The sequence below is a fragment of the Bipolaris zeicola genome (genome assembly GCF_000523435.1).
Source record: "Bipolaris zeicola 26-R-13 unplaced genomic scaffold scaffold_114, whole genome shotgun sequence".
Classification (NCBI taxonomy): Eukaryota; Fungi; Ascomycota; class Dothideomycetes; order Pleosporales; family Pleosporaceae; genus Bipolaris; species Bipolaris zeicola.
This window is the reverse complement of record NW_006912163.1, coordinates 1-17956: the sequence shown is the minus strand read 5'-3', so window position 1 is coordinate 17956 and position 17956 is coordinate 1. Positions and strand designations below refer to the sequence as shown.

Sequence of the window (17956 nt, the reverse complement as noted above, 5' to 3'; positions counted from 1 at the left end):
AAACGGGCGCTAAGGTAGCGGATCGAAGATCACGGGCACCATCTTGACCCGTCGCTTTGGGAACCGTCCCTTTCACCTCCACGCGAGTACCATTTGTGGATGCCTTAGGCTCGCCCACGTGGTGCTTGGGACCCACCTTTGCCTTGTATTCCGTCAGGTGCAAAGGGAGTAATGATGGTTTGTGGGGTATCGGAGATAAGCAGGGTGGGTTGGTGATGGAGCTGGGCTTTGTTTCTGCAGCCCTATGGTACCTGCCTAGCCGATCAGGGCAACAGAGTGCAAGGTCGAGATGCACCCTGCATTTTTTGTACGTGGTTTGATTATGCACAATGAAATTATGCTACATGGCCTTTACAATGCTCAGTTGCGTTGGAGATATGGGAATTATCAGTGACTGATGTAGCTTTGGGAGTGTCACTATTGGCGTGAGACGTATGGTTGAGAGTGATATTATCCGTGATAATACTGTTGTCAAATTTCAAGGTATCCAATTCTGCAAAGGTCATGTCCATATCTTAGAGACTGTGATGCGCCACTGACTTGCGCGTAGCGTCGTCGAGATCCGTTCAGACTATATCGACCGAGACGCCTCAACAACGAGCATGTATCAGTTTTCTCACCGAAACGAATGAACAGATCTTTTTTCGCAACGAATGGATACGTAGGAGATGATAATTAAGATTAGAATGGAGAGAGTAGGAGGATACCAGAGCACCATCGGGGAGGGGTGGGGAGAGGACAATGACACTGTTAGTGACTGTCGCACAAATTGATTGTGCACCAGAATGGGAGACTTAGCAACAAGGCGAGGCAACATAGATATCCGAATAATTTACGAGAGAAAGGGCGACCAGAAAAAATGGAGTTTTGTCTGACTTGGAGAAGACGAGTAGGTGGCTCGACAAGCGAGACAAGTCAAGTTGGCGTAGGAAAGATGCATGGCCGACGACACATATTGCAGAGAATAGGAAATGAGAGAAGCATAGGAGTATCCATCAGTTTGGAGGAATACTCGAACACTCCAGCAGTCAAATGTCAAGTTCCAGTGTCATCGCACTGCCTTACCATACCGGCGTCTTTACCACTTCCACTGACGAGCTCCAGCGAAACATACAGGGAGAGCGGACAGCCCTCAGTTCGTATACAAAGCGATCTTTCCGCTTGTTTATCCGCGCTGCCTTGATACCTTAAACATGAGACTCCACCGCGCATCGCGCGCCCCATCCAACCTCGAAAACCGCCGATCCAGAACAACCGTCGAGTAATCACCCCAGAAAAGCGCTAAATCCCGTATTCCAATAGAGCTGCCACAATAAATGTCTCCAGCACGTCAGTCGCGCATCAGTCTCACGCTTATTCAATCTATCACTTGTCCTCCCCACACAGACACACCCGCACCCAGACATGACCCTTTACCAACATCTCCCACCAACCAAACAACCTCACCGTGCCCTCTATACCCGAATTCCCACCCGATAACCACATGTACTTGCGCAAAACCAGCGTTTTCGCACATATCCTCCCATCGCGCAAGCAAGTGAAGTCGCGACAAACTCCAGACCAACGCGCGGACGCGGACCAACCACACGCATCTTCCGTTTCAGCCAATCCGCACACAGTCTAGTCCGCACCACCACCACCGCCCCCGTTTCGGGGCACCCCAACGCCACTGCCGCCGAAACACTCTTTCATACACTGTCCCTTCTCATGCTTTGAGCGTACACCCTCCCTCTCTGTGTTTTTTCTTTGGGAGGGAGTGGGTCCGGTTCTGCAGCGTTCCGACGGGCGGTTGAAACGGCGTGTTCACAGTCACGTTATTCAAAACGGAGGGCGTGGTTTCCGGGACGTTAATCATAGTTGGAGAGTTAGCATCCACAAGCTAGGGAAGGAAGGAAGGAGGAGTAGGAGGAGGAGGAAACACTGACAGGTGCAACGCGTTTTGTGGCATGTAACACTCTCCATAGCATTGGTTGCGGATCGCTAGCAAGAAACCTGCAAACCGAATGAAGCGAGTCTGCCCGTATATTTGCAAAAAAAAATATATATATAAACCCCAGAACACTCCGTTTTCCCCTTTTTTGCTCCGCCCCGCTTCTGAGTGTTTCCTGCATCTTCACCTTGTCGATCTGTGTATGTACTTTTTTTTTATATTCTTCCAAAGTAATTTCACTCTTGTTACCGAGCCGGACTCAACGCCTTTACCATTTCTACAACATCAACGAAAAAAAATATCAAGGAAACGGAATATCTCGAAAATGCTCGCTTCAAGCTTCACCGTCGCTGCTATTGCGCTCTTTGCGCCCCTCGCTCTCGCAGAGTCAACGGCGTCGTCTACTTCTTCCTCGGCAGCAACAACCTCAATGTCCATGTCCATGTCATCCATGTCGTCCATGTCCATGTCCATGTCTATGGTTCCGATGCCCACACCGTCAAGGGCAGATGTTACTATGGCGTGGAATGATGCGCCGGCTAGCACATCTGGAGCGGCCATGTCGGGGTCCATGGGATCGGGTATGATGACCATGTCGGATGGTATGGTTATGCCCATGTCGACGGGCAGTGCGATGGGCCTGATGAACATGGGAAATATGACTGGTAGTGCGGGACGTCTGGATGTGGGTACTGGAGTTGCATTCTTGGGAGCCATGTTGGCGGCTTTTATTTAGGAGAATGTGGGGATGGGTGTATAATTTTACTGTGATATTTTCTTGCTTGGATGCGTGGGGTGGGGGATTGGGAGGGCTTTTTTCCAGGAGAAACGATTCATGGCGGTAATTCTAGAGTTGGTACCAAATTCATCATGTTGATAATTCCATTGAATTTTTCTTTTCTTTCTTTGAACTATGAGAAGACGGCGTTCGGGTTGCGCGAGATGTGCAGGCTTGCGGCGTTGATATCGCATAAGGTTGAGGTTGGAACAAGCAATCTGGTACCGGGTCCATCAATCCTAATCAACCCTGGAACTGTATCCTGTTGTCAGCTCCACCAGTCATATTTTATGGCTGGGCAAGCAGTGGTTATGTGAGGTTGGGGAAGTGGGCCGCCATGTCTCCACGCACGATGGTTGTGGCAAAATGTGGGGAGGCGGGAAGAGCCGTGAGCAGTTGGCCGACAGAGCAGCAGTTGCCGTCGCCTCCAGTTTCCTCAAAAGGGACCACACAAGTCCCACACGGCCATGGCTGCATGGGAGTGACTGTTTATTACCATGGCTCTGGAACTACTGTGGCGATATCATGATTACTATACCCGGTATGGAGTATGCACATTGATGGGGCAGCCGGAGTTGCCATGGCACTGATTACCGACGGCAACGTGACTAGGCGAAGTGCCCCCGAGATCCTCGGCTCAACACGCTCTCGCGCACGCCCCACAAGTCGAGTTAAGAGGTGCGTCTTCGCCTCGACAATCCGTCTCTTTCTCTTATCGCCTCAGTCTTTGTCTTTACCTTGTCATCCACTTTCTATACCCATCCTTCTTTCACACAATCACCATGGCTGACCGTCTCAAGTCCATTGTCAACCAACTGACGCCCTCAACCGGCGGTCTGGCGGCACTGTAAGATAACACGATGCGCCACTACAAGAACAATTGCTGACAATGTCTCGATAGCACCACCAAGAACCCCGACGACATTGTCATCACCCTCGCCATCCGCACACCTCTCACAAAGGCCCACAAGGGTGGTTTCAAGGATACCACACTCGATGGCCTCCTCGTCAAGACATTGAAGCAGGTCGTTGCAAAGGCCAACCTCGATCCCGCCCTTGTAGAAGACATTTGCCTGGGCAACGTCTCCGATGCAAAGGCTGCCTACTACATCCGCGCCGCCATGCTCGCTGCGGGTTTCCCCAACACCACATCTGGATCATCCCTCAACCGTTTCTGCTCGTCAGGTCTTAAGGCAGTGCAGGACATTGCCAACCAGATCGCCGTCGGCAGCATCGAGATTGGTCTGGCCGTTGGCGCCGAGAGTATGACCGTGGGTGGAGACAGGCTCGAGAGGCCCTTCGTCGCCGAGGTCCTTGAGAACCAAGAGGCATCCGACTGCATGCAGCCCATGGGCCAGACATCAGAGAACGTCGGCAACGACTTCAACATCTCGCGTGAGCGCCAGGACAGGTTCGCCGCAGAGTCATACCGAAGGGCCGAGGCTGCTCAGAAGGCTGGCTGGTTCGACGACGAGATTGTGCCCATCACCACTGTCGTCAAGGACCCCAAAACTGGCGAGGAGAAGACTGTTGTTCTCACAAAGGACGAGGGTATCCGACCTGGCACCACCTTCGAGAGCCTGCAGAAGGTCAAGCCCGCTTTCCTGCCCCACGGCGACAAGTCACACGCTGGAAACTCTTCCCAACTTACCGACGGATGCGCCGCCATCCTCCTCATGAAGCGCTCCACCGCCGAGAGGCTCGGCCAGCCCATCATGGCCAAGTACATCGGCGCCACCGTCGCCGGTCTCGCCCCAAGAATCATGGGTATCGGCCCATCCGTCGCCATCCCCAAGCTCCTCACCAAGTTCAACATTGCCCTCGACGACGTCGACCTCATCGAGATCAACGAGGCTTTCGCATCCATGGCCGTATACTGCCTCGAAACCCTCAAGATCGACCACTCCAAGCTCAACGTCCGCGGTGGTGCCATCGCCCTTGGTCACCCTCTTGGATGCACGGGTGCCCGACAAATCGTCACTGGTCTCAGCGAGTGCAGGAGGCAAAAGAAGAAGGTTCTTCTCACCAGTATGTGCATTGGTACTGGTATGGGAATGGCTGGTCTTTTCATCAACGAGCAGAATGTGTAAAAAATGTTGTATACCTTTTAGCAATGTAATATCTTTCAATCAAGTTATCAAGTTTAGTTCTGACATTATTCTTCGTTTGTTGTGTGAGATGAGGAAACCTAGTGACTTGTGGATGTTGTGGAGTTGGATCGTTTACTATGTCGTATGTGATGTGGCGAAAGTGGAAGGGACGATCCTGGGGTGTCTCCATAATAAGATGTTGTGCAATAATCACATCTCAAGGAAGAGGGAACGGAATTGCTACACAAGCGGAATCATACCATCCTTCACCATGTATGTTACAGCAGCATTGTACGCATTACAATGCACTTCCCATTCGATACCGTTTCCATAGCCTGGCCGTCGCATCGCAGCGAAGCTGAAATTATATAGATACATCCTAGTCTTGCCCTAAGTATGTCCGACATCAACTCTCACACTGACGTCCCACACCCCTATCCCGGTACACCAGCGCTGCACGCTAGAAGCGTGATTTGAGCAGAATATTCTGGCTATACACTGAGCGGTGAGGGGGTTTAAAAGCTTCAACAAAAAGAAAGTAATGGATTGGATGTGAGATGAGTTGTATGTTTAATGCGGTGTTGGGTGTCAGAATTGCGCTGAAGGTTCTCTGGTCGGATGAGAAGGTATGCAAGAGATGAGGTTGAGGTGGTGTTTATGGAGAATGCTGAGGTCGGTTGCGTGAAGGAAGGAGGTTGTGCTTTTGGAGTACGTGTAGTGGGTGTCGTTTGGGTGAGTGTACCTAGGAAACTAGATGGATAAGTTCTTTGGCTTGAAAGTCACAGCGTTTCTGATGGCATGCAATTGGAAATTTAGATCAAGGTGGTAAGCCGTTATATTCTAGTCTATTTACCCAACAAATTACTCGTATTTCTTTTTTCTTAGTAATGCCCGAGCGTTTGGGCTCGCACACTACATATATACATTAAACGCCCTCGTGCCCGCTACGCGCCAGGCGAAAAACGCTTAGTGGGTAGCACCGGGCTGCATGGCAAACCCAATTTTAACAGCATTAGGATTGGCAAAGTTGTGCATGATGTACTTGTTCTTTAGCCACGTGGTGCCGAAGAGACTGAAATCGACGCCACCACCAATGTTCTGCAGACCACCGAGGCACATCTTGCCCTCATTGTCAAGGGGGATGGAAACGAGTTGCGAACCAGGAGTGAAGAAATTTTGACCGGCAATGACGACGGTGAAGCCGCCGGGCTTGCTGTCGCAAGGGATACTGTGCATCTGTTGGTCGTCATCGTACTTTGAGCCGGGGACGGCTTCGTACCACGCAGTGACGATATCGGGGTCGGTGTAGGAAAGGGTAGTGGAGGCATCGAGGTGGATATACATCTTCCTCGGGGTGACCTTGGCCTGGGGGTCGAAAAGACTGAAGCCATCGCCGTAGAAGGCGTATGCAGGCCAATCTTCCTCGGGTGAGTTGTCGGTCCAGGCAATCTTGCCAGTATACTGGTTTGGGTCAAAGAATCCAAAGTCGAAAACGGCTCCGCCCTTCTTCTCGGCATAGGCAAACACAGGCTTAGCAAGCTGGCTCTTGATGTTGTCGAAGAAATTGTTCTCGTATTCAGGACCGATGCTGTTGTAAGTGCTGTTGCCGAGACCGATGAGGCAGTCCATATTCTTGTCTGATAGGAATGTTTGTGATATGCCACTGGCTGCGCCAATGGTTTGCTTGGTGGTAACACCGCCGATCGTGACATCTTCGACATACGCATTGCCGTAAGAATCTGCTATTTCAGCGCCGTCGTATCCAATCGAATAGTTAGAGCCGACCTTCTGGTGAGCGGGGTTGATTTCGTAGTAGGTGTACCCAATGTTTTGTTCAGGAGGCTGTGCGGAAGAATGGCACCAACTTGGTGAGTGTTAGCAAATACCCATAGTTTACTGGAAGTACAAAACGACTCACAAATCTGCGGCAGCAGTACCAATTTTGGCACGAAACGTCTTGCCGTTCTTACCACCAATCTGAACTGGATAAAGGTATTCAGTATCCCATTTGTCCCCACTCCATCCCCACGAATACCCAGTAACTTTTCGACCAGTGCTGCGAGCAGCCGAACGGGCTTTGTGTAGACGACGCCCGGCACTCTCCGCAGCCTCAATGAGCTTTGGGTGTACTTCAACTCCGGCTCTACGTCTGAGAGCGATTAACTCATTCAGTCCATGCTTTGGAGATCCGGATCCAGGTATTGGACTAAGCGAAAAGGTAGTACCGTCTGCTTTGGAGAAATGTTAGCAATAGCTCGGTTGAGTGTTCTGCACTGCGCAATAATCACCGAGCACTCCTTGTTTGACGAACCTTCTGGGGCAGGGCTAGCAATAGCTGCGCCAGTAAAGGCGAGTATGGCCGTAGCTTGAGCGAGAGACAACATGGCAAGAGTTCGGTATAATCTATTAAGGAAGCGAGGGTGGTGGAGGGGTGATTAGGAGAGAGCGCGAGATGGCCGTGGCAACGATCGACCATAGTGGGAACCTGCTCATGTTCTTATATGAATGGCCATCCTACGATATTGTTACGCAGTGACAATCACGTTCTTGGGCGGGCGGCATCGCGGCAACCATTTTGGTCAGTGTTCATGGGTGTGGACCGTGCCGTGACATACCGGACGTAGGTTTGCAGAGGACCAACTGGGCATAGTGCCAACGGCTTCAAAAGTGGCTGCTTACTTTAGCCCTTGCGGTGGCTATTTTAGTTGTCGGAGTACACACCGGAATATACAACTTCTGCTTAGGTCCGATAGTGACATCGCTGACAGCAGTACGCTGCATCAATGCTTCGTTCACATGATGACGATATTTAGAAGAGCGATGTTTGGCAATGCACAGGAGGAATTTTGTTTACAATTGTTACAGCTTAATTGGGTTACATTGTCGAACAGCCAATGTTCGTATCCAATGAATAATGTTGCATACTGATGTGCAATGATCTGAATGTTCCTACCAACCATAAGCTGACTCAAGTCGGACATTCCCGTGCGCTAGAATTTCTAGATTTTCGTGTTCGGCCTATTTACCCATAAATTAAGCCATTCCGTCCCTGCACCAAGCAAATTCGGGAAAAGCTTATTATCTTGACAGGAAAGATAGTATAAGGCAGTTGCAGGGGCCAGAGAATTGCGTCTAATCAACTCTTTCCTAACATCAAAGTTCATTGAATGACCAGTCAGCTGCACTTCCCGAAGAATTATAATTCTTAAAATAGAAGCCGTTGATGGGCGGTCAGAAGTCTGGGTTGTTTCTTAAAAGTCTCTATATCATGAAGTGAGCTGCGATTCTTCAATGGCCTACAAACATGAACAGGTATTGTTAGAGGAAGATCTCCTAGGTTGCTTAGCATGGCTAGGTCCAATCTATTTTGACTTCTCATTTCTACAAGCTTTGCTAAAACTGCTCAGTCTTTCTTAGTGTTCCATCTGCCGTGATTTCGCGGGGTTAGCATATGGACACGGGCCAGTAGCGTCGCATTTCAAGTCAAGATGCACGCTAGTAAGATTAACGGTAAGGATGGTGCTCGTCTCTTTCGTTACGTACAAAATAACGGCATTCAGGCCATCCGATGCATTCATTCCAGTAAGCTCACCAGCATTGATAGTCTTGTACACAAATAAGTCGTGCATGCTGCCAGTGCGGTACAACGCCCTAGATAACCAATCAAAACTCAAGATACGGGCTATTGCTATCGTGGAAGGAGTTCTGCGAGCACTGACAATGTTCATTGTATACAAAAACATCCTTGTGTAACCTTATCTATCTTTGCAGCGGCTACAGCAGCCATAAGAACAGATCTTCAGGGCGATTCGAACCTTGAAATATTCAGTCGGTTATTTCGACCCAATTTTGACCTTCTTTTATGATCTCAGTTAAGGTATGTGTCTCCTCCGCACAATGAGCACCTCTTTTCTAACAGTCTTCGCAAACACACCAATTTCCATTTGAGCAATATTCGCAGTGATAAAAGTGGAAGTCAGCCGCACTTATGGGCGAGGTACAGACGTTGCATATATCATACACCGCATCATAACCATGATCAGGCAACGATACTTTCTCGAGACTGGTCAGTCCACACACTTCCGATAAGAATTCCAGCACTTCACGGTGACTTTTTTTGGTAGCAATCCACAATGGCGAGCGCCCAAACTTGTCCGTGATCTGAAGGTCGTGATGGTACTGGCTAACAAGGACTATTGTAGTATGAGACTGGCCGCCGGCTGCAGCCCACCAGAGTAGAGTCCGGTTGTACGGATCCTGGAGCTGCGTATTATCGATTTTTGAGACTAGAAGCTCCAGTATTGAATTTTTACCAAAATACGCAGCTCTCTATAGTATGTTGTCGTACATTCCATGTTGGACTTTGATGCCGGCGCCCTCATCGAGCAGTATCTTGACTATCTGCTCATGGCCTTCTACTAAAGCTGCTTGTAGCGCGTTGCCGTATAATCCACCCTGGGCGTTGACGTCGGCGCCCGCGTTGAGCAGTATCTTGACTATCTGCTCATGTCCTTCTACTGAAGCTGTGTATAGCGCGTTGCTGTATAATCCACCCTGGGCGTTGACGTCAGCGCCCGCGTTGAGCAGTATCTTGACTATCTGCTCATGTCCTTCTACTGAAGCTGCTTGTAGCGCGTTGCCGTACAATCCGCCCTGGGCGTTAACGTCGGCGCCCGCGTTGAGCAGTATCTTGACTATCTGCTCATGGCCTTTTACTGAAGCTGCTTGTAGCGCGTTGCCGTACAATCCGCCCTGGGCGTTAACGTCGGCGCCCGCGTTGAGCAGCAACTTTACAACCCGTTTCAAGCCAAGCAGGCCTGCATAATAAAAAGGTAATGGCATTGATTGTAGGCTCCTCTGGAAGTTGGAGCCCTTCCATGGCATGCCTGGAGTATGAATTCGAAGCCAGTTCACATACACGTCGCTCTTTTCTGAAAGTAGGATTATCGCCTCTTGAGAGCACCATTCTGTCTGCTCGTTCGTCATTCGAACATGCTCTATCCAGAACATGGCTGAATAATCTGCCAGTCTGAATTCTTTTGCATTATTGTGGCTGAGCATTTTGACTCCTTGGAACTGGAGGAGGTATCCAAGACAGCTTCTCGCAATAGCGTCATGGCACACAGCAAGTTGCATGCTGTAGTGAGCTGCGGAACCTTTCTGTATTCTGTCTGATATGAGATACTCTTTGACTGAGTAATGTGCAAGCACTACAATCTGTTTTGCTGGGCCTTGCGTTTCGCTCTCCTCCGTACTTATAGTAACCATGCTAGAACAGATGTTCAACACATCCAACGGATCTTCGAGAACCTCATCACGATCGAATGTGGCTTCATCATCCAAATTGATCGCAACGATTTCAGCGACTTCGCCCAGTGATAGCGGCCGAGCTGCAAACGTCAGCCACCGTAAAATAGTGATGGCATACCGCGAATCATCTTCGCTGATTGCGGACAGAATACGATCATATGTCTTGTCAAGCGTTGGTGGAAGCGTTACAAGCGCTCTCCGTAGCGCTGCCCGAGTGCGACATTTCGCCAACGTGTCCAGCTGGCAGACGGCCCATCGAAACCTGCAAGTACCATTAGTCTTCAGTGTTTACATGGACATAAGGTGTGATACGTACATTCCTTGCGCTCCTTTAACCAGAGTAGTCTCGATATCCTGCCTCACGGTAGGGTCTTTTTCCCACCGATTGAAGTCCTTGTCGTTGGATAGTCGCTGCTGTACGTATTTCTGTATATCTTTGTCCACTCGTTCACTCTGGAGGCATATATGACTCTGCTCATATATGAAAATCTCTAAAGAACTCTGTATATCTCGTTCTTTGCGGCTCGTTAGGAGCATATGTGTATTCTCAAGCTGCCAGGCAGACATAGTCTTCAGGATGTCCATTAGCTCCGTTCGCCCAGAACACTCGTCAAGCGCATCAAATATTATGTAGACGCATGGGAACTCCCGCATTATGTGTTGTAACGCTTCTAAGAGCGCGTGTAGCGAGGGCTGCCGCTTCCCGTCATCGCAAGAAGAAAACAGCGTGTCAAGGCTCGCGGGGATCGTAACGCACTGTTGTGAAAGCTGGCAGATTACGGAGCGCACCATAAGCTCAGCGCTTTGCTTCTGGATATCGTTGAAGTCAAAGAAGAAGTATGCGACGACTCTGCCAGGGTCACCTTCGCAGTGCTGAAGCACATTTTGGAGAATAGCTGAGCCGAGGATAGTTTTGCCACACCCTGGAATGCCATGCAGCCAAAGGAAAGATGCCATGCTTTTCTTCCACTCGGCATACTGGTCATTCTCGAGAAACCAAAGCCCGGTATCTTCTTGGCGTTGCTTGAGTGCTTTTTGGTAGTTCGTAGAAGGATCTGGTGCAGCTAGCCACTGGCGTATCTTGATAAGTTTCGCATCTGCACAATACGATCAGTCGGAGTTACACAAGCCTCTTATTAGACATTAACCTTTTAGCGGTTGTATGGCAGATAATGTGACAGTGTGGTAGAATGTTAGCGTCGCAATGTAGTTTCGTAAGATTTTTGTAGTGTTCTCAACTTTGTCCTCCCGTTGCAGGCTTCCTATCGCCTTCTTGCTCTTTGCCAACCACTTGTCATCAGCAGTCGGCAACGTCTTCACAATGATAGCGTCTAGTTGGGCTATCTGTTCGTGGCACTTACTGACTACCAATAGCAGAGCAGCTTCGAGTTTGGAATCTGCTGGGTTTACCTTCAGATTTTGACAAATGCTCTCTAGTGTAGTGCTTAGAACAGGCAACTCAGAGCTGACATGGCGAAGGGATATCGGCAGTTCTTCTACAAGAGAATGGAACTCCTTGAGGCGAAGGATGACTTTGGCGCTGAAATCGACGAGCTGAGCTATACTGGCGACAACCCCAACAGCAGCGAGACCTTCGGCCATTTTTGCGCAGTCCAACCCATTCGCACAACCCCGTGGGCCACGAGTAGTGCGAAGCTAAGGTACTTGCAAATGAAAATAATAAATTTGGGGGGCTAATCTAGTTTATGGTGTGCAGTAGAAGCGCATGCAAGGAGGTATTTCTTGGTGAAGAAAGCGACGATATTGACGAAGGCTGAAGGAAGGCTGAAGGAAGGCTGAAGCAATGTTCAAGCTGCACTTCTTGGCGCTCACGTGGCGGACTCACGTGTATCAGGGTACGTAGCAAACACCGTCACAATCGCCCTATACAATCCTTGAGCTACGGATATCTTTAGAAGTGTGTCTGTCATAAGGATATCATACGCGTATGCAGTAGGTGCGCTGATAAGTACGGGCTCTGGTCAAATCCCATGATTTTACGATCAGTGTATGCTCCAGAGCTAGGTAAATATTCTTTGTTAGTACGTAGCGCTTCGTTTCTGACCCTACGAAACGTGGCAAAGTTATCTCGGTCACAAGTGAACAGAGGGTTGTATCAGAAGGATCGATTGTCTACGTTTAATGATCGACAACATGACCAATATTGCAATGATGCTTTTCGAAGACTTTATTTCTCATTAAAAGAGGACGGTAGAATCTTATCGTATTTTCCAAAGATTTGCACATCGATAGGAAAAGGAGTCGAGAGGCCGGGTTGGAAGCTATCACTGCACAGCAGGTGTCTCTCGACGCAGGGACGGACCTTGCATTATTCTAGATGATCGTACATATTTTCTGAGTTCACGGCAGAATATATTGGTCTCACTCCACCCCGGTAGACTTGGCAGTGGATCAGTCCACATGGCGGGTTAGTGTCGACATTTTTGGCGGCGCCAAGCTGTTATACCTTTGGTAATAGTCAACCTTTACCAATTGTGAAGATGGCATTATATTGCTGACCCGATAGTATGAAATGTTGGAAAGATGGATATATTGAGGTGCTTTGCAACGTGTTTGTGGGTTGATTGTTCCTTTCAATGACATTGTGAAGGAATTGATTAGGAACGAGTAGCGACGAATGAGTTACATGTGTCTTTTGGTCAAGAGTTTGTGCTTCAGGAAGCTTTGTCAATCATTTTCTAGTTGGAGTTGAATGCATAGACCGCGTGCTTTGTAGAACACGACAAGCCGGTTAAACAAGCCATATGGTGAATTCGAGGCACGGAAAGTGACTTAGATAACATTGGATATGTGGTATTGATGATATAATATATACAAAAAATAGACCAAGGCAGGAAGTAGATTACATCTGAATCGTACAATGGTGGATGACCAAAATTCTTAGACTCCCATGCGTTAGAATTGTAGTTATTTGTTGCCGTTGTATGCCAACAGATTGACTGAGCCCATTGTGTCTGTCACAACACCAGGCGTGCCCAGTTGGTACACCCTTGCCTTAACGGCCGCCGCAGTCGAAGGTCCCTCGAGACCACGGAGGTATGAGACCAGACCAGCTACGTGAGGAGATGCCATGGAGGTACCGTTCTTAACTGTCGATCCTGTGTCGCTCAGATGGGATGCTGAGACGATGAGGGTGCCTGCAGCAAAAATATCCACTTCAGGGCCGTAATTGGAGCCTCCTCCGCCGCCGAGCCTCCTGTTGTTGCTCTGGACGTTTCCGACACAGATGACTTCAGGAGAGCGGCATGGTGAACGATCGAAGGTGGGTTGGTTTTCGTTTCCTGCTGCTACTACCATGCTTACACCTTTGTTCCAAGCTGCAGTAAGGGCATTGTCCCACGTTGTAGAGGCAGTTGAACCAAGCGACATGTTGATGACGGCAGTGTTTTGTCGGTTCTTCGAGACAATGTCGTTGACCGTCCAGTCAAATCCTGCGAAGACATCTGATGCAGATCCTGTGCTTCCGCCTATAACCTTGACACCTATGATTGTCGTCTTCTTGGCAACACCAAACGTGGTACCACCAAGTGTTCCAGCAACGTGACTAAGTTATGTCAGAAGGGTATAGTCACTGTGAGATGGAGTGTGGCTTACGTTCCATGACCCCCTTCATCAGTATCAGGACTGTTTCTTACGGCATTGAATCCCCAGATGGCTCGTCCGCCGAAGTCCTGGTGGGTGATACGAACACCAGTGTCTTGATAGTATATCAATATCAGATCAAGATCTGCATGATGTTTTTGACTTACCTATTACATAGGAAAAGGTGCCCTGGCCCGCACTGTTGTCGTAGACATAAGAGGTGGCTCCTGGCGTGCGGGAGGAGATGCTAGCAAGGCCCCATGGTGGGTTTGCCTGAGACACAATTGCGCTAGTTCTCACAATGAAATCTGGCTCAACTACAAGGACCTAACAACTGTGTCAGTATTGCTACCTTGTGTCATTGTATGGTAGAACCTGTATTACCTCTGGCAGAGTCTTCAACTCTTCGATGGTTGCTTCATCGAAAGACCCAGCATAGCCTTTGAAGTCGCCGAAGCCGTACTCGCGCTCTACTGGCTCACCAGCAGGAGCATTGTCACTTCGTCGAGCCAGGTTGCGGGCATGTATGCTGCGCACTTTATTATGGTGAGCAGCGACCGCCGCAATATCGGTGTCAGGCTTCAACTGGATGATGTATCTTCCAGGAATAATGTCATCCGTTGGAGGTGCTGCGACAGGAGCAGCAAGAGCAACGAATGGAGCTGCGGCTGTGACCAGCGCGGTAAAACGAGTGAAGAAGCGCATTGTGAACGAAGGCAAGGCGTGTAGACCAGAGGCGACTTACCCACCACTGCTGGACTACATGCGCTTTTTGACTTGCACCATTGCCGTTGTCGCATAGACCATTGTAATTGGGACAAGTCACAAATCCAAGCGGGTCTTATCGTTTCTTAACTTCTGCCTTCTTAGGTATAGGATCTGCAATACTATTCGTATAGCTTAATAAAATCCCCCGAGTCATGGGTGGCCAAGGCATTGCGTAAGGGGTGTTTAGGAAATAATAGGAATGTGGGAAGGCGAAAACCCCGGTTCTCTCGGCCAACACCTGCCAATTTGAGGACCTTAACCGTAGTAAGTACGGGAGGCGACGGATCCGGGAACCAGCGTCGCGTTTTGTGGGCCCGTCTTGGGATTTTCTCTGCTGAATTAAGTCTTGGGAGATCTATGCCAGTGATTTTAAAATTAGAAAAGGGAGTCCATGAGACGATCTACAACGTTCAAGCGCACTGAAAGCAAACATCAGTCGATGTAAACCCCCTGGTATCGGTTATGTTACAAGGCCAAGGAGCATGGGGGCCTGTGCTCCACCCTAAACCATATTTAGACAAAGTTTGGAGAGCAATTATTCTTATTGCCTTAAAAAAGGCCAATCGGAGGAACGATCCTATCGTCTTTTGGCCAGCGATCAGTTTTCAAGCGGGAGCCATTGATTAGGCTAGGCTTCTTGTGATGAAAGTCACTTTGTATACCAAAGGTGACCATATGCAAGATTGATCTCTTTGTGGGTACAGTGTTCTGCGCACTGATCATTGTTGTATTTTTCTCTCATCTCTTATGCAAACAATCTTAACTATCCAAAAATACGTTACTTGCTCCATATGACATGTTTTAGTAGCCGTGTTGGTTTGTGTAATTTAAGACTAAATACGTGTCCCACTTAATACCAGTTTTCCGTCACCCAAATATGGAACTTACCCAAAGCAGTATTCAAGCAGTAAAAAAGCCATGCTTTTTTATTGAGACGTGATTGGTTATCATGAAACTGTGGAGGCAGCAAACAACAGCCTTATGCGGGGTAGGCTGAATCTCTTATGCTAGAACTTACTGTCATGCTATATCTTTCTACCCTCGCAACTTTCTACATTTTTTCACTGAATACCACTATGCGACTGCTGCGGCTTGATCGTGATAAACGCAAGTGGATCCTTGAGTGGTTCTCGGGGGGAGAAACTCCAGTCTATGCGATACTGTCCCATACTTGGGGCCGCAGTGATGATGAGGTTCAATTCGAGGATATTCAAGGTGGGCAGAAAGACTATTGTGATAATAGCAAACCGGGATACGAAAAACTGCGCTTTTGTCAAGAGAAAACGGTGGCAGATGGTCTAACATACTTCTGGATCGACACCTGCTGCATCAACAAGTCATCCAGCGCCGAACTGCAGCGTTCACTGGCCTCTATGTTCTACTGGTATCGAAATTCCGCCAGATGCTACGTGTATCTCTCTGATATATCCGTTCACGAATCTACAGAAGGTTCTGATATGAAATGGGAATATGCGTTCTCGAAGAGCAGATGGTTCAAACGTAGTTGGACGCTTCAAGAACTCATCGCACCAACCTCGATCTTCTTCTTTTCCAAGGAAAAGGTATTCCTCGGCAATAAGAAAACGCTAGGATCTACGATTAGCGTTGTGACTCAGGTTCCCATTCGAGCTCTCCAGGGACTTGAGGTCTCTTACTTTACCGTAGATGAGCGTTTGTCTTGGAGCCAGGGCCGCTCTGTAACTATCCCAGAAGATGCTGCTTATTCTTTAATGGGAATCTTCGGCGTGGACCTGCTCGTGCTGTATGCAGACGGTGACTATGATGAGAGGAAAGATATAGCGTTTAAATCCCTGAAAAAGGCGATTGCGGAAAAGAAGATTGATGAAAAAGAACCACATCATGTCATACGAATTGGTGGCGCATCTTGGAGTGACCTCGTGAGATTGAGCGAGAATGACTTGCAAGAATTGGATTCCGATCTTCAAGAATACCAGAAGTGGCTACTTGGAGAGTTGCCAAATCAGATCAATAAATTGACCGTCTGGAACTCATTGCTTGGAGAGCTTTCGGAGGCTACGGGAGTAAAGATGAAGGAATTATTGGAAAAGCATGGCGTTGCTTACGAGGACCTATCACACCTTCAACCCAACATGCGACCTTATGATCAGGCGTGGGCCCGCTTTAGTGACGAGAAACTCCCAGTACAAACGCGAGTGCAAGCACTAGTGGAAAATCGGTGGTTCTTCACAAGGAAGAATGAGAACGTCTTCACATGCATCACTGCAGCTAGAACACTCGAGGATTTAATGATCTGGAGAAAGGTTTGGGGCAAATAAGGTATGATGATAAGCCTCTGCTATTGCACTGAAGTGTTGCTCTACTGATACCCCTCGCAGTCCAATGAAATATATAAGGATAGTGTCCTTTCATGTTCCAGAAAAGCTTCACCGATTGATTACTGAGCCGATGGAAGTGGCGGCCTTTGGGTACCTTGGCTATCATCAGGTTTCAGTTTATAGTTGTGACTAGAGCTAGGTCCCTTGTGGTCAAAGTTGCTTCGTAAGAGAGAGGTAAGCCTACGCGTTACAATTCCGCGATCTTATCATTTCACGCTCGACACATCAAATCGATAAACTCAACGCATTCACTCTACTTACAAAATTACTGGAATTTAGCCAAAAATGTGTCTAAATTATTGCATTGTTCATTTACTCAGTTTATAGATAAAAACTGCATTTCATACCATACTGAGCCCTCAGTTTGCGCAATTATTTCGTGAACCTCCACCCGTCATACACCTGCATATTTCAGAAAAGAAGCCATGCCGTACCTGATTTCGTGTAACGACTCGTTGAAAGCTGCACCTATAATGTCCATGTAAAGCATTCAGGACTTGTAATTTGGAAGCCACCTGGAGCACTTCCAACTAGCTGCATACTGGTTGTAGGCCAGAATTGCGACATCATGAAGGTTATGATTACACCCATATTGAACCTGAGTGTCAACTTTAAAAACACACTTGAGCTATTGGATATCGGGTCGTGAATCAGGTAAATTTCGGGCGCAAGACGTTGGAGTGGCATTGTTCGTAAATAAAGGAGCAAAAAAGACAATGTGGCCGTGAGGAGAGAACGGTAGTGGAACGACCTTATCAATGCTTTGTATTTCTTATGCAGTGTTGGTATGAACATTTTCCATCATTCAAGCTGCGTTGTTTGCCACTGGGTGGGTGGGCGTCACATACACGTTGGCAGTGACATGGTTCGTAGCGCATAACAGTCCTACTAATGCGTATACCTCCGTACTAAAAAGACTGGTGTGGCGGAATGTCCGTGTCCGCAGAAGCCCCGACGGGTTTGCTAAATCGGGTCAAGCATAACGTAGGTATTCTATCACCGAGCGTGCCACATCACCGAGTGTGCCACTTTTTCTTGGCATCGCGAACTTCACGTACGAAAACTTAAATTACTCTACACTAGCTATAGATGCGTCGTACGACTCACTTGTATCTGATAA

General features: G+C 48.4%; 8 protein-coding genes across 8 annotated transcripts; 2 read left to right on the top strand and 6 right to left on the bottom strand.

The window, feature by feature from the left end:
- Positions 1-2215: 2215 nt before the first annotated feature.
- Positions 2216-2647, bottom strand: COCCADRAFT_6388 (uncharacterized protein; the record flags this gene model as incomplete). The annotated part of the gene is made up of 1 exon (XM_007715714.1): positions 2216-2647. One exon carries the CDS (start codon positions 2645-2647, stop codon positions 2216-2218), a length of 432 nt encoding a protein of 143 aa, XP_007713904.1.
- An 843-nt stretch (positions 2648-3490) lies between these two features.
- COCCADRAFT_100427 (uncharacterized protein) lies at positions 3491-4798 on the top strand (the record flags this gene model as incomplete). Its single annotated transcript, XM_007715727.1, has 2 exons — positions 3491-3555; positions 3610-4798. The coding sequence occupies 2 exons, from the start codon at positions 3491-3493 to the stop codon at positions 4796-4798; spliced, it is 1254 nt and encodes a 417-aa protein (XP_007713917.1).
- A 966-nt stretch (positions 4799-5764) lies between these two features.
- COCCADRAFT_27562 (uncharacterized protein) lies at positions 5765-7182 on the bottom strand (the record flags this gene model as incomplete). Its single annotated transcript, XM_007715718.1, has 3 exons — positions 5765-6662; positions 6717-7029; positions 7110-7182. The coding sequence occupies 3 exons, from the start codon at positions 7180-7182 to the stop codon at positions 5765-5767; spliced, it is 1284 nt and encodes a 427-aa protein (XP_007713908.1).
- Positions 7183-8003: 821 nt separating this feature from the next.
- Positions 8004-8201, bottom strand: COCCADRAFT_100414 (uncharacterized protein; the record flags this gene model as incomplete). The annotated part of the gene is made up of 1 exon (XM_007715726.1): positions 8004-8201. A coding segment is annotated over one exon (198 nt), but the record flags the coding sequence as incomplete, so codon positions are not given.
- A 469-nt stretch (positions 8202-8670) lies between these two features.
- COCCADRAFT_38175 (uncharacterized protein) lies at positions 8671-10762 on the bottom strand (the record flags this gene model as incomplete). Its single annotated transcript, XM_007715725.1, has 4 exons — positions 8671-8783; positions 8875-9091; positions 9296-10370; positions 10425-10762. The coding sequence occupies 4 exons, from the start codon at positions 10760-10762 to the stop codon at positions 8671-8673; spliced, it is 1743 nt and encodes a 580-aa protein (XP_007713915.1).
- A 489-nt stretch (positions 10763-11251) lies between these two features.
- On the bottom strand, positions 11252-11710 carry COCCADRAFT_100409 (uncharacterized protein; the record flags this gene model as incomplete). Its single annotated transcript, XM_007715724.1, has 1 exon — positions 11252-11710. The coding sequence occupies one exon, from the start codon at positions 11708-11710 to the stop codon at positions 11252-11254; it is 459 nt and encodes a 152-aa protein (XP_007713914.1).
- A 1326-nt stretch (positions 11711-13036) lies between these two features.
- Positions 13037-14416, bottom strand: COCCADRAFT_38174 (uncharacterized protein; the record flags this gene model as incomplete). The annotated part of the gene is made up of 4 exons (XM_007715723.1): positions 13037-13673; positions 13724-13826; positions 13879-14038; positions 14096-14416. The coding sequence occupies 4 exons, from the start codon at positions 14414-14416 to the stop codon at positions 13037-13039; spliced, it is 1221 nt and encodes a 406-aa protein (XP_007713913.1).
- Positions 14417-15555: 1139 nt separating this feature from the next.
- COCCADRAFT_6383 (uncharacterized protein) lies at positions 15556-16776 on the top strand (the record flags this gene model as incomplete). The annotated part of the gene is made up of 1 exon (XM_007715713.1): positions 15556-16776. One exon carries the CDS (start codon positions 15556-15558, stop codon positions 16774-16776), a length of 1221 nt encoding a protein of 406 aa, XP_007713903.1.
- Positions 16777-17956: the final 1180 nt, after the last annotated feature.